The sequence below is a fragment of the Oryza glaberrima genome, chromosome 12 (assembly GCF_000147395.1).
Source record: "Oryza glaberrima chromosome 12, OglaRS2, whole genome shotgun sequence".
Taxonomy (NCBI): domain Eukaryota; kingdom Viridiplantae; phylum Streptophyta; class Magnoliopsida; order Poales; family Poaceae; genus Oryza; species Oryza glaberrima.
Window position 1 is genome coordinate 17,957,026 of NC_068337.1, and position 16,114 is coordinate 17,973,139.

The 16,114-nt window shown below is 36.8% G+C and overlaps 1 protein-coding gene across 1 annotated transcript; it reads left to right on the forward strand.

Moving 5' to 3' along the window:
- Window positions 1-8,223: 8,223 nt before the first annotated feature.
- On the forward strand, window positions 8,224-13,331 carry LOC127757763 (probable WRKY transcription factor 3). The gene is made up of 4 exons (XM_052283337.1): window positions 8,224-8,878; window positions 10,109-10,770; window positions 10,845-10,985; window positions 12,562-13,331. The coding sequence occupies exons 1-4, from the start codon at window positions 8,453-8,455 to the stop codon at window positions 12,842-12,844; spliced, it is 1,512 nt and encodes a 503-aa protein (XP_052139297.1). The 5' UTR covers window positions 8,224-8,452; the 3' UTR covers window positions 12,845-13,331.
- The last annotated feature ends 2,783 nt before the right edge of the window (window positions 13,332-16,114 follow it).

Consider the following 16,114-nt stretch of genomic DNA (forward strand, 5'->3'; position numbering starts at 1 on the left):
TGAGACCTTGTTGTGCTGTCACCATGACCACTGCTATTAGCATCTGCAGATGCAACTTTTGACAGTTATACCAAAAGCTTCTCCCTGCAGTGGTAAGACGGCAAAATCTATGACGTTAATGGCTCAAAAAAAAAGGAGAAAACTTTCTAAATACATTTTTACAGTACACATCTCTCAGTCTGGTCTTTGCTGCGATTATCTGTTATTCAGGTGATGTTGCTTTCTTTCTATCGCTGTCAAAGTGTTCTTGTACGGCATCTCGTTTGTAGCTGCTGTTCTTATCTTGCGGCGTAGGAGTTTCTGAAGAATCTTGCGTGTCGTTTTTTCGTTCTTTCTTTCTGAATTTACGGCATCTTGAATTTTGGCGGTGAAATTCTGAAACTGATGTTGTGTCATGGATTTAAGGAATGTTTAGGAATCTGTGAGAGGTTCATCATCAGAGAACGGGTGATGTTTGTGAGAGGTTTTTCTTTTCTTTCAAAATTCTTCCGCAGATTTGAGTCAAAATCATGTATCAACTCGTTGTCCTAGGATATGTCACATCCCCTCGAAAATCCCTTGTATTATGGGACGGAGCTTATATTATGGGACGGAGTGAGTGTATAACACTATTAACTTTATCCGGTTAAATTGTGAAAACTTTGATCATCATCAATAAATCTTGAAATATTTAGTTTAGAAATATAAAAAGTCTAGAAAATCTCAAATTATTTAGTTTAAGAATATAAGACATCATAGAAAAATCATATAGATTTTACATTTATTACCACTTCTACAACATTGGAGTAATTTTATTACTACGTCCGACCCTCCGTCATAAAATAACTTTATTTTTTTATCTACCCTACACATACAAATAACAAAAGAAAAAAAATAGAATACCCTATACTTTATCAAATAACAATGTAATTATCTATACTTTATCAAATAACAATGTAATTATCTCTCGTCTTAATGTATTTGTTTCATGTTTAAAAGATAAAAATATTTTAGGATAAATAAGATAATAAAAATAAAGTTATTTTGAGATGGAGGGAATACATATTATTGCTATATTTTACTGGATAAATAGTTTACAAAATTATATATCAAAAATGAATAAAATTAATTGTATCATATATCTTAAAGAGGAAATTGCATTTGTGGTATATAAACTTGGGGTGGATGTAATTTAATGCCAAAATATGAGAGGTCAGCTTGCTAATGCAACAAAACTTGACTGATGGGTGTAATTTAATGCAAGAACCTAATAAATGAGCGTACGGGTGCAACAACTTACAATGTGGGAGTGATTTTGGTACATTTGTAACAACTTAATTATTTCAAGTACTTTTTGCTACACATATTCAATAGTTAAACACTCATTTTATTAATATACTTGCGCAGATTTGTATGAGCATACTCAAAATAGAGTAAATATCACAAAACTACACGTTTTGTGGTTTAAGTTGTAGAAAACCACACACACTTTGACACTTGGCACTTGAGTACATATATTTTGGTTGTGTAGTTTCACAAAACTACACTATCGATTTATAGATTCACTCGCGAGATGATATGGTTGTTTCACCTAGGACGAGGACAAGACATTCTATTATAGCCATCGCATGAAATTAATAATGATGACACGTCCTCATCCTAGATGAACAACCACGTCATCTCACGGGTGAATCCATTCATCGATAGTGTGGTTTCGTGAAACTAAACTACCAAAATATATGTACTTAAGTGCCAAGTGTCAAAATGTATGTTGTTTTTTGCAACTTAAACCATAAAATATGTAGTTCTGTGAAATTTAATCTAAATTTTATAATTGAAATTAGTTAAATTTTAGCATGTAGAAATATTTGTATTTCAGTTGAGATTTTAGAATCGTTGGTGCAAATTGGATGGATAACATAATTCTTATATAAAGAATAATTATAAGGTATTATTCGCAGGGTTGCTATGTGATGGCATATTGACATCGTGAAAAACTCACATACCACTCGTTAACCATAACAATACATATATACTTAGCCAAGTTGCTATACTACAAACTAAAACTAAATTAAGTTTATAGAAAATGCACCATCCACTTACCAAGATTTTATTTGAATGTTCAATTCTTAAGTTTTTTACTGATTGCATCCATCAATCCAGTTGTTGTACGGTGTGTACAATGCACTATATTTTAATATCTTGAGGTTAGACCAGCGGGTCCCTCGGAGGCCACGGGGATTAATGCGAATGTCGTTTTCTACTTAGTTTTGATTATCACAGCCGGCACAGATAACATGTCTGGATGGATCCCTGATAGTGCCCGAAGTGATAACTAAAAGTTAGTCTCCTAGGGTTACTATAGAAGCAAACAGAATAATTGTAGCAATGACCAATGCAAACTTTTGTGCCATCCAACTTCCACTTTGAGTTTGCTAGCTGACGTGTTTTGTTTATTTTCTAGAAAGAGTAAATTTCACAAAAACATTTTCTGTCTAAACTTAGTTTGATTTGTAAGCAAAACTACATTGGCTATAGAATTTCATTTCAAAGCGCACAACAATCCACTCAATTCGTTCAAATCTTACCATTAGTTGTAGGCCAATCATAAACCACTTCACACAACCAACTTATTGGACTGACTCAACCAAAAAGATATTATCTATATGTAATCAGGGTTGTATGCTGGCCGATGCAAAGTATGCATTCAAAGCCCAAATATCTAGGGATCTAAAATCTACCATTAGTACTAATTATCTATAATTAAACAGTGCTCCCTTCATCCCAAGATATACGGTATAACCACCACTAATGCAAAGACGAAAAAATAATTATTATCACTTTCTCGTTTGGATTACCTTAGTAAATACAATGCATGCCTCTAATGTGATTAGAGAAGAAGGGTAGAGGATTTAGAAAATAAAACAATTTTAGGAAATAGTTAGGTGCTAGTGAATTGCCTTGTATGAAATATTAAAAAAATGTCGTGACTTGTATTTTAGGATGGAAGGAAGTAGTAGCAAATTACAAGGCCCAATAAAAAAAAGCCTCCCAAGATTACAAGGCCAAATGACACTTCGTTTTCTAATTGCTGTATTTTAAAATTTTATAATCCTATATCATGTGTTTCACACCCGGTCTCTAATTTATGCTATTATTTATCCAATAAGGGACCCCAATATTAACTTTTAACTAAAAAGTAATAAACTATTCCCCCTATTCTAAAATAACTTCATCTTTACTCTGGGTGTTCAAAACGAGATGGAGGGAAAAAGGTCAAAGTGATATCATTAAGAGAAAACATATTATTTGTGATGAGTAGATAAAAGGTATTAAAGAAATATAACTCATCGATTTACAGACAGGCGGTGGATAGTAATAAGAGATTACAAGTGAACTTATTTTGACAAAATAGTATAAGCTAAAAACGAAATTCCTGAACGGAGAGAGTAATAAGGAAGGGGTGTCCGAAATCTTTGATTAGATATGAAGGCATGAAGCCAAAGGACCAAATTCCAAACAAAAGCTAGCAAACACTGTTTTGGTTTGCAACATGACAAATCACCTTTTTGTGATAGGATTGTCCACACCCTTCAAAAAAAGTTTCTATGGCACGTGCTAAGTAGCAACCAATATGAATGGCACAAGTATAGCCACATCGTGCTCAAATTTCCTCCCATCTTTTTCCTTCTCGCAGACGCACGCATACACAGATGTGATTGTGAGAGATATCCAATTGCAACACTTCGATTTTGACACCACCACCGTTTTTTTTGTGAGAGATACTATCCAAGAACATGTCTTCATCTTGGGCACATTGCTTTCACCCCTTTTGTGATTCATTATTCACTTGAATAAATTATCAACCACCAAAAGTTCATGTGCATGTCTTGGTATATACTAGTACATGTTTGCATGCAATAGTTCTATTATATTTTCCTAAATTTCAATGGATGTTTGTCCATGATATATACATTCCAATGAACGTATGATCCTTTTTTTTCTTTTGCTTTTAGAAATATTTCATGATTGCTAGCTGAGCTAATTAAGATGCTCACATTATGGTTTTATTAGGTTAATCGCTCTCCCAAGGAAATTAAAATTGAGATGGATTTAGAGGAGAATCCACCCATCAATCCACTACAATATCCCTTTTCTAGGGATTAACCGATGAACAACTAATTATTCTTTTGAGGCAACTAAACTTTTCGAAAGGAGTGATCTTCTCAGATTAGGTCCAATTTCACAAGATTTTCGTAGGTACATGAACAAGTTAGTTTTCCTTATTGGTTAAAGTTGACAAGTTCCAAATAGGCCTTATTTATTCTTCACTAGCTGAAGTTTTTGACCTGAAATTCCCGCAGGATATGACAATGATATCGACTTACAAACATTCAGAGATATCATTATCCTCACCTAGATCTTCAATAAACTAATAAAGTATGAAAGCGTCATCGACAAGTAGGCTTTAAAACTGACTTTATTATTATTACAGTTATATTTAAACATCTATCTTTAACTAGTAGATTACTTAATAACCATATAGTTCACCAAACAACCGTTCACATCCTTCATACTTTATTTTATGAAACGATCAGGATCATCTCACTCACATCCAACGTTCCACATTGCTCCCACCTCCCACCTTTCTTCACGTGTTCTGTGTTCTGTGATCCTCTAATCGTGGTCCGTGATCATATCCCTTAATTGATTCATGCACCCGCACCCTCCCTTAGTTAGAATAGAATACATGCTTTATTCTCCCTCTAATCATAAATATTTGATGTTTACGATCAAGTTAGATAAACTTTAAGAACTTTCGGTAAATCTAATAAGTTTACGATAATAGTATTTTTAAGGCAAATTCATGCATAACCATTTTTCTTCTTTTCAAATAGAGCATTTGACAATTTAAAAGTTTAACCAAATTTTCTCGTAAACATCAAATATTAATTTCTGCTAGAGGAATACATATGTTTTACAAAAATAAAAATAAAAGTCAATTTAGGCCTTGTTTATTTCCTAAATTTTTTTCCCAAAAATGTCACATCGAATCTTTGGATACATACATGGAGCATTAAATGTAAATAAAAAAAACTAATTATACAGTTTGCATGGAAATCGTGAGACAAATCTTTTAAGTCTAATTATTAGTCCATGATTAGCCGTAAGTGCTACAGTAACCCACACGTGCTAATAACGGATTAATTAGGCTTAATAAATTCGTCTCGTGGTTTCCAGGCAAGTTATGAAATTAGTTTTTTTATTCGTGTCCAGAAACCCTTTCCGATATCCAGTCAAATAAACGTCCGATGTGACAACTAAAATTTTTTTTTCGCGAACTAAACACACCCTTATCCTGTGGATGAGTTGCACAGCCGGTCGGCAGGCTGGAAGGATAGAATTTTCTCATTGTCCTGGCTCTCCATCAATGAATGCAATGGCGACCTTGATGGTTAGCCGATGTAGTATCATATTTTGGATGGACAAGTTTTCAATTAATTGCCGTGCGACGTGAGCCGCACGATGACGGCGAGATGCGTCCCATCTTGGACTTTTTGTGTGTGTGTTTGTATGTTTTTTTTTTGGGGGGGGGGGGGGGGGGGGTGGGTATGTGATTAACGCCATGGTTTTGACAAATGGAGCAAAGGGTAGCAATAAGAGAGAGATATCTCAATGCAGGCGTTTGCATTTCATGCATGTTGGACAAAGAGAAATGAAAGGAAGAAGAAGACCTATAATAGTAATGCTATTTCTATACAAATTGTACACTATTAAGACATTGTTATCATACAAATTTATATGGATAGTGATATTTTAAAATTGAATCCTTAATTAGAAGATTAAACTGACCACCCCTTCACTATTGGCAATATCAGGGGAAATTGTTCCTACCATTATTTCAATATGCTCTATCTGTTAGTAAATAAATATGCTATCTCAGAAAAATCAATATTTAAAAATTTAATTAATATATGAACTAATCATATGCTATCACCGCTTTTTTAAATGTATAATGCTATTAACTTTTGCGCATAACGTTTTACTATTCGTTTTGTTTGGAAAAAATAAACTAAAGTAAGTACTCCCTCCATTTTAAATACTTATGTTTTTAGCTTTATCCCAAGTCAAAACATATCTATCTTGACTATTAATTTTTATAAATCCTTATAGTTTAACATAACAAGATTTACATTTTTCAATTCATGACGAGAAATACTTCCATAATATATAACTTGAGTTATATTGTTGAACTATATAGATTTCAGACATGTTAAACTTGGGACAAAACTAGAGCGTACAGAGTGAATATAATTTATTTTGTTGCTACTTTTATTTACATTAAAGATACTTTAAGCATCTCTTTTTTTTAAAAAAATTGCATTAATTTTTTTATAAGACGAGTGATGAACATCGTGCCTAAGAGTCAACAATGTTGCATTTTTAAAATGGAGGGAGTATGCGTTCACCGTCATGCATATCACTAGAGACATATTTGAAAATATCTTGCTTTTTATGTTACAAATAAAGAATTACTATATGTTAACATAAATCGTGGTATGTTACAAGTGAGTGCAGTAACTGAAAATATTTATTTTTGAGTTGCAAATAAAGAATTACTATATGTTAAAATAAATCATGGTATGTTACAAGTGAACATAGTTTAAGTAGTTAGGTATCTTGCATGTGGTGAGACCTAGAAACATGTTCCTAGACGTAGTATAGGTGCTCACATTTATGTTTGATTATTATTTTTATTGGTTTGGTGATATACTCGTCGACATAGGAACATTTGTGATGATTTCGTCAATCTCAAAATATGTTAACCAGTATTTAAAGGTATACAGATAGTTTACGTGCGTGCACATATGTATATAAGCGCTAATGCCTCCAATGCGTTTTAAAAAAATCGTGGCATATGTTAAACTAATTGTTCTCGCTGCATGTTTGGAACGAGACAACGAAGCATCATCCAATGGTCGAAAGTCGAAACCCAGACGGAGTCGCTTTGTCACTTTGCAACCAACACTTTGAAAAGAGCAGGATTAATATTATTCGATCTTGGAGGGCACTAGGCAATTAAAACATGTCCAGGATCTCCAGGTCCCCCATTTGGAAGACCACGGAGACTCCAAGAGCTTTAAGTGCTCTCCTTGTAACATCAGGCTGTCATGATAAGATTATGATAATAAACTGGTAATTTATCTAATTCCTCGTCATACTCCATAATGATAGGACACACTTTTTCACAGAACACTGTGTTAGGCTAGGCATCTGCAGATTGGCTAAACAACGCATTTTTTTATTAAAAAAATTATAGGAAGGTTACTATACGTCATATTAATTTATTTTTCAAATTTAAAATAGTTAATACTCAATTAATTATATACTAATGATTCGTATTTTGTCAATCTTCTCTTTTCCTCTCCTCTCAACACAGAGGAATCAAAGCACTTATTATACACACATTTGAAAAAGGAAAACACACCGGCTATAATTAAATTGATGGTATTACTAGCATTAATTAGCCACTCCTTCATTAAACTATCTTATTGGTGCTAATGATATCACGCAGATCCTTGATTCTCCACCCTACAGAAAATATCCTGTTTTGGAGCTTTAGCTTTAGATTCTTATAACGACGGGTAAGCTAGGGTGCAAGCGGGAGGATCCGTGAACCCACTTAAAATATAGATAAGTGAGTAATGGATTTACGGATTGGCCATTTGCACCCTATTGGCAGGTGATTAACTAGTGGATGAGAATAAATGTTAGGTTTTCTACTTATTATTATTATTATTATTATTCTTTTCTAATAGTTATAGATTATTAAAACCCCACGATGCAATTTAGTTGTTTAGAAAGGGAATATTATGTAACAAAAGGCTATCCAAACTATGTTTACCATTTAAAATATGCCACATACATCTCTTTAAATAAAAAACAAAACATACGTGACAACACACAGACAAATTGTTACTCCACCACTCTACAGATTATATTTAAACCGCTAAAAATCTCACTCTATTATTATTACAAGTTAATCATGATTAGAAGTTACAAAAAGTGTCCTCTGCTCCCCTCTATCCCCCCTCTCTCAACAAATTAAGAAAAGCAAACCAAAGAAATGAAAAATAAAAACCTTTCTTCCCCTCCTCTCTCTCTCTCTGTGTCTAAAGAAAAATAAAACCTTTCTTGGCCTCTCTCTCTATCTATCTAAAGAAAAATTCTCTTCTCTCTCCTCCTCCTCTTCTTCCCTCCAACTGGAGCAGCAGGGCAAGAGAGAGAGAAGGGATCAAAGTCAGACTCACCAAAACCAGAAACCCAAAGCAGCAAAAGAAAAAAAAAAGAGAAAGAAAGAAAAAGATAGAAAGAGAGAGATTTAAGCACACAAGCCCAACCAAAGTCAACGCCAAAAGCTGCGATTTTTTTTTCCTTCTCTCGCCGCCCGCGCGCGCGCTCTCCGGCGACCATGTCCGCGCGCCCCCCGCCGCCGCCGCGCCCGAGGCTCGCGCTGCCGCCGCGCTCGGCCGCCGAGTCGCTCTTCACGGGCGCCGGCGACGCCAGCCCGGGCCCCCTCACCCTCGCCTCCGCGCTCTTCCCCTCCGACCCCGACGGCGGCGGCGGCGGCGGCGTCATGACGTCGTCCTCCTCCTCCGCCGCGGGGGCCACGAGCTTCACGCAGCTGCTCATCGGCAACCTCTCCGCGCCTCCTCCTCCTCCTCCTCCTCCGCAGCAGCAGCAGCGTGAGGCGGCGCGAGGAGGCGGGGTCGCGAGGGCCGGGCCGGCGCTGTCGGTGGCGCCGCCGCCGGCGGCGGGGTCGGTGTTCACCGTGCCGCCCGGGCTCAGCCCCTCCGGCCTTCTCGACTCCCCCGGGTTGCTCTTCTCGCCGGCCATGGTAGGAACTCCATTTCTTGCACTTTTTTTTTAAAAAAAAATTGCTGCAAAGAGGCTAAAGATTTTATGTACATGAAAGAATGGATTGAGAGGTTCTTGAATTGGGCGTAGTTAGCTTTGATGGAACGCATATAAGAGTTTATTACTTGTTGTTCTTGTTATTTTTGAAGTGCTTAATTAGCTATATGAGTTAATTGATTGAGGGGCGTTAATTAGAGGGAATACTTTTTGATGAGATGGTAAGAACACAAGGGGCTCATGTAAAGATAAATGCTCCATTTCTTGTGTGTGCGTGTGTGTGCGTGAGAGCTCTTAATCACCTTGATAGGTGTCACTAATTCGGTTAAGGTTCCTCTCTTTATTCATTTGGTGGTGAACTGGTGATGCGGGATAAAATCTGACGATCTGAAAGATTCATGTATTGTAAATTAGGAATCTGGAAACGACAATTATACTTTGTTTTCTTTCATTTCTTTTTTTTCTCTTTTAAGTTTCGCGAACGCAAAATGAAAACTATACTTTCGCTGAGGTGACAACATCTAGTGTGCTGATGAGCCCCATAGGTTTGCCGATTTGTCCAGACACCTTGCTATAATTGTTGTACGGTGCTATGGCAAGTAGAGAATCTCTACCTACAAGGCTACAAAGAGAGGTGCTGATTCTTCAATTTTTTAGGTATTGCAAGTGGTGATTTGGCAGATTGCCTTGTTAGTATCAATGATTGTACCTTCTAGTGCATGATAGTACAATTACAAGTGGGCTTGTTATTTTACTAGCGATGGGACTACTTTCCAGTTAAACTGTATTGTTAGTTTGATGCTTTTGATGTCCTTGATATGTTCATACCTGATAAGATCCTTCCAAAACGCGCTACTCGGATTAAGGTGGTTATAGCAATCACCCATCTACTCTGGAGAGCAAGAGCATCTCTATTAGAAATAGTTCATTGCTCCGTGCTTACTATTTATTCACAATGGCTAGAGGCTAGAGCTCTAAAGCCATGTGGATGTTTTGTAGTTGGACATCTACTTTGTAAAGACAAGTCCTGAAGTAAGTTCATTGGTATGAACAGGCTACGTAATTGATTATTTCATGGTGAAGGTCAAATATACTGTCACACAACTAATTTTCTCGATAAACAATGTTCATGGCTGGAGCATTATTCTAATTTTGAGCAATTAATGCAAATCGAAGTTTTACTGATGATGAAACATGTCCTTTATTTGTATAGGGGGGTTTTGGGATGTCGCATCGGGAGGCTCTTGCCCAAGTCACAGCCCAAGCAAGCCATTCTCCACTCAGAATGTTTGATCACACTGAACAACCATCATTCTCAGCAGCTCCAACATCATCTGAAGCTATGCAGCATATGAATGCAGCAGTTAATATGACAGGAATTTCAGACATGGTCATGGGTCCAACAAACAATGAGAATGTAGCCTTTCAACCTGCTGAGGCGTCTCAGAGGTATCAAGTCAATGCCCCTGTTGATAAGCCTGCCGATGATGGCTATAATTGGCGGAAGTATGGTCAGAAGGTGGTGAAAGGCAGTGATTGCCCAAGAAGCTATTACAAATGTACTCACCCCAATTGTCCGGTCAAGAAAAAGGTAGAGCATGCAGAAGATGGTCAGATATCTGAGATCATATACAAAGGCAAACACAATCACCAACGTCCACCAAACAAGCGGGCAAAAGATGGCAGCTCTTCAGCAGCTGATCAAAATGAGCAATCCAACGATACCACGTCTGGTCTGTCAGGTATTAAGAGAGATCAGGAAGCTATATATGGAATGTCTGAGCAACTATCTGGTTTAAGTGAAGGAGATGATATGGACGATGGTGAATCAAGGCCACATGAAGCAGATGACAAAGAGAGCGACAGCAAGAAAAGGTATTTCAGGTGTCAATAGAAATCCACTATCTCACTACATTGCTGTTTTCATCATATTTTCCCTTCTTGTTTAGGAATATACAAATTTCTTCACAGAGGACTTCAGCGGAAGCTAAGATTATTGTGCAAACAACCAGTGAGGTTGATCTTTTGGATGATGGTTATAGATGGCGCAAGTATGGGCAGAAGGTGGTTAAAGGAAACCCTCATCCAAGGTAGGTTACATTTGCAACATTCTTTGTGATTTATTTATTTCAATTTCATACATACTACTGTTATACTTGTCCCCCCCAAGTCCCAGAGTTGGTGAGACACTCATATAGTTGGGATTTTGTTGTTTGTTTGTTGATCTTACCATGTATTCAAAGCTATTATCTAGGGGAGAACATAAGCCAACAGTTACGGCACCCGTTGGATCCTCTCTGATTCTTACATTCAATACCTTGTGATTTAATTGTGGTCTTGACATTCTTTTTCCAGTTTTAGTTTCTCTTGCATTCTTTCCTTTTCAGACCACATATCTTAGATTATTTGTTCCATCTTGCAAGTATTCTCATTCCATGATGATGCAATATTGGTTATGCATCCTGGTTTTGTGTAGTTGTTCAAGCATTCTTTCATCATGCCTTGCATGATTTTTCTTTTCCACAAATGAGTCTGATAAATAGATAAAAGGATGATCCCTGCCTCTTTTTTGTCGGAAAGGTTCCTTTCTCCTTTTTTGTGAGATTTTACTGCAGGAAGATGATGGCAACAAACGCATGCTCAATGTGAGCATAAAGCCATGTAAAAAATAATGAATAGATTGTGTATTATGTATCAATGATATGCTTAAGGAAGGAAAAAACAGTGCACACAATACCTATTTTTCACGCTTTAGCCCCATTTTCGTTGGGTATTTCATCACCTCTTTCTGTTAAATATCATAAATCGAATCCTCTGTTATTCTGAAACATCTCTCTGCATTCTTGTCAGATAAGTTGGCTTGTGCGCAGCCCTCTTCACAGCGCTATGTAGCTGGTGGAAAATATTTGTATAGATTATCATATCCATGTCAAATGATGGAAATGGATACATGTGCTGTAAATCCCACCTAACATGGTAGCAACTTGACCAGAACAGACAAATACTATGCTTTACATGACCTGAAACTGCAGTGGTAGCCATGCTCCTCAATAGATTATTGTCATTCTGGTCAACACTCAGACTTTAGATATTTAAATGAAACCTCAGTCACCATTAGATTTCACTTTAATTTAAATCATTAGATTCCCTCATTTATCTGAGTGTAGCTATTGGTATCCAGATTACATGATGTTATTACCAAGTTTTGTCTGCTAGTCCTTTGAATAAATTGTCAGATCGGTTTATGTTTGGAGTTATTGAAAGAATAGGGAACCTAGTAAAATATTTAAGGAAAACGGGTAGCTCCAGTGAGATCCTAGTGTACGATTAGGGAGATACTAGTAGCTAGACAGAATATTATTTTTGCTTGATCTTTAATATCAAATCGGGAATAACAGTTTATGAGAGAGAATGGCCTTTTCCCTGCATGACAAGACACTCACTGAGTCTGTAGGTTTAATATATGTAATTTCATCCATACTCCTAGGAAAAAGTCTACCTGCTTTTATTACTTCCTATTGATTTCCTGGAACAATTATATTTGAACTTCTTTTATCTATCAACTTTGAGCTATTGCATTACTTAATTTATTATTCAATTTTACATATGGTTCAGTACAAAACCGTAATGTGAGCCTTTTGTTTTCTTTCACATTTTTTTCTGTAGGAGTTACTACAAGTGCACCTATGCTGGATGTAATGTTAGGAAACACATTGAGAGGGCTTCGTCAGACCCTAAGGCTGTCATAACAACTTATGAAGGAAAACATAACCATGAACCACCGGTTGGTAGGGGAAACAACCAGAATGCGGGAAATGCGGCCCCTTCAAGCAGTGCACAACAGAATATGCAGAATTTGTCTAGTAATCAAGCTTCACTTACAATGGCAGACTTCAACAACATTAACCAGAGGCCAATTGGGGTCTTACAGTTCAAAAGCGAAGAATAACACCGTCAACTGACTTTCTTGGGACCCCGGTTGCTGAAGTGGCACACTGGTATTTGGTTGATTTCTTCAGGCAAATATTGGATGCCTGCAATTCTAATAGTCACACTGTTCCAAACGTTCAAGAAGTAATACAGCAATATCATTGTCTGCAATTTTCCTACCGATACACAGAATTACTGAAACGACACCTAGCCTTTCTAGCTTGTACATGCTGTTACTTTGAAGCATAAACTCAATATAACACCAGCTAGGTGGATGTGCAGATGGACGGGTCGTAATCAAATACATGTTTACTTTGTAATTTGTTTATCAATCAAGCTCCTGCATTGTAATAAGATTGAATAGAGAAGTGAAATGTACAGATGCTTTCCCGTATTTCTGTATATGTTTGTTGTAATTTGTAGAAGAGTAAATCAACAAAAGAAGGTATACTGTGGACAATATATTAAGATTCTTTCTCAAACTTTAATCCAAATTGCTTGTGCTAGGTATCCAAGATGTATGTTTTATCACCTGTTCATCTGCACTTTTAACTTTCTACCTGTTTTCATCTGCATTTGGTTCAATCTTACTTTGTCTGACATAAAGATTGATCTTTTACATGGCAAGCTTACCGTCGTTCCAGCTTCCGTTCCATTTCTTGCCATACTAATTTGCAGGTGCTTGTACTTTACCAAATATTAGTATGTGAATTTCATCTTCAAAAAAATCATTTTGTTTCTCCCTTTTGCTTTTGATAGTACATGGTAATTTCAGCCTCGGTATCTATCTAGCTACATGTGCTTCATACATACAGAATCTGTAGCTGTTCAGAGCAACTATTGAGCTTTCTGACCCCACCACTATATGAGGTACAGTACCTTTTCCTCAACTTTGGCACTTCTGTTTGTTTCTATCCCAAAGGCAAAAGTCTATGTATTACTTTTAATAATCTATGTAGCTTAGCATGCTGCTGTTTTGATCTCCAGGTGAGCATTATCAACTGTAATTTTTTTCAGGCACATCACTGTCAAGATCAGCCAGAATGTCCTTATCTAATACTGCTGCATCTACTCAGAATCTCATGTACTATTTGGTTAGTTGATCTTGAGCCTTTTGGAAGAAGAAACATAAGGCCTTACCCTCCATGAATGATTTAAGAATGAAAAATTTGAGAATGACACTTGATCCTATAGTAATCCGTGTCTTTACTTATTTTATTAAGCATAGGTATATGCTTTCTTAGCCATACTTGAAGCTGAAGTTTCTTTGGTTAAATGATTCTTCTCTCCTAGCATGATAACATCACCTAAGTATGATTCATGCATAGCATCATCGAATCTTGAACTATTTTTTCTTCTTTTTTTTTCTTTTTTTTTCTGTTGGAAACCAGACTATGATCTCATCTCACTGCAAGTAAATCACATTATGCCTTGTGCCTACCAGTATCATATCCCTTTTTATAGAAGGTATGACAATTTGTAATGATATTCTATCTCTTTAGAATCCCACTTGAAATGGAAACTGGGTTGCACACCCATCTGGTAGCTGGAATTATTATCTTTATAAACCAAATAATTAGTAAACTTGTTTTCTTAAGAGTTAGAATGTTGCCCACTACCAGTCTTCGATAACTAGAGTATCCCCCTTAACTTCATCCGACGAACTCTTCCCCTCCCACCGACCACCGTACCCTGCTTCAACTTCAACTCCGATAACCTAATTCAGGTACCTCGCTAGAGAATACACCACCACCATAACTGTGTTTTGTTGCCATCACCGTCACCATCAGCTCATTGGATTGATCAACACAACTGGACACTCGATTGAGATCCAATGGTTGGGATCAGGTCACGAAGTTTAAGAAAATCTCAGCCACATGATGTATCGTAAAAAGGCCAAAAATTCAACTAAAATACCCTTCTGTATTTATCCCCATGTTAGTATAACATATTACAACTGAAGTGAAAAGACAGTTACTACTACAGTGAACAAAACCACCCCCCCTTTGTAGCTTTCTCCCATTTGGTAACCCCAAAAGCTTAGTTTCTTTATGATGCCCTAACTTTTGGTGCACCCATTTATTATGTAATAACCTAGTCCCCAGGTCCATCCTTTTTGTGCTTCAATGGTACAATGGTACTACTACCTAAAGTCCATGTCTCTACTGATACAAAGTTCTTTCAGGCATTATGACAGTGGGTATCTGCATGAGACAAGTGGTAGTAACCATATTTCCCAGATCTGAAAGAATGGATTGGATTGGAGGCAGGAAAGTTTACCAAAAGGCTTGTAGAAAAAATCATTGGAAATTTTACAGGTCAGTCACCACTAGGGCTTCTGGCCAGGCTGGTGTGTGGTGAGTGGTGACCTCTGCAAGGTGATGCAGAAATGTGTAGCATGCAATGCCTATTGGCCTTGTTGCTTTAGGATCAAGGAAAGGAGCACTTGAAAATGGTGGGCTCAGGATCTTAACAACTGACCCAAATTGTTGGTGACTTTAGGTGACATGTCAGACCTTATCCATCAGATAAAACTCAGCTGCAGTCAGGCAGGGCTGAAATATGTAGGTTAATGTCAAAGCATGGAATGATTTTGGAGTTTGTACTTGGATGATTTAAGGTGAAAAGCCTGCTAGCTAGCGAAATAAGGGTACGGTTTTCGGGCCTCGCTATTGGCGGATCCACCGTGTGCGATGTTTCAAAAATTCAAACAAAATGATCATGAATGTAGTACACTTAAAAATCTGTGCAATGTACAAAACTGCCAAAATTGAATTCAAATCAAACACAAAAAAGAAACACAAGAAGTCAATTTGTCTGACCAATTAGCAAGTTTCTCCGAAAATGTCAATTCTCAAGTAAAAAATAAAAAGCCAATTCAAGTATCTGCCTAATGAAAAAAAAAGAATTATCCAATAACCATCAGAAAACAAAATGGCATACTTAATTTGAGCAATATCTCAAGAAAAGTATATAATGCATACCAAAAGTATTAATCATTCATTCATGTGGGCACTAAATGTTGCTATAGACCTTACTAACCCAATTAATTACATGTTGACCCCCTCTGCCATCTGATGGACCTGATGCTCTCCCTAAACACTAACAGCATCTCTGCCCCCAGGACCAGAAATTAACCCTTAATTAATTAATTAACAAGATGAATCAAAATGATATAAACCAAAACCCCAAAAAAAATTATATATAGATCAATGAGCATCAGCATTATCATCATCATCATCAAGAGATGTGCTCTAGGCCCTAGTGATTAGAATTGTGAAAGAAAAAT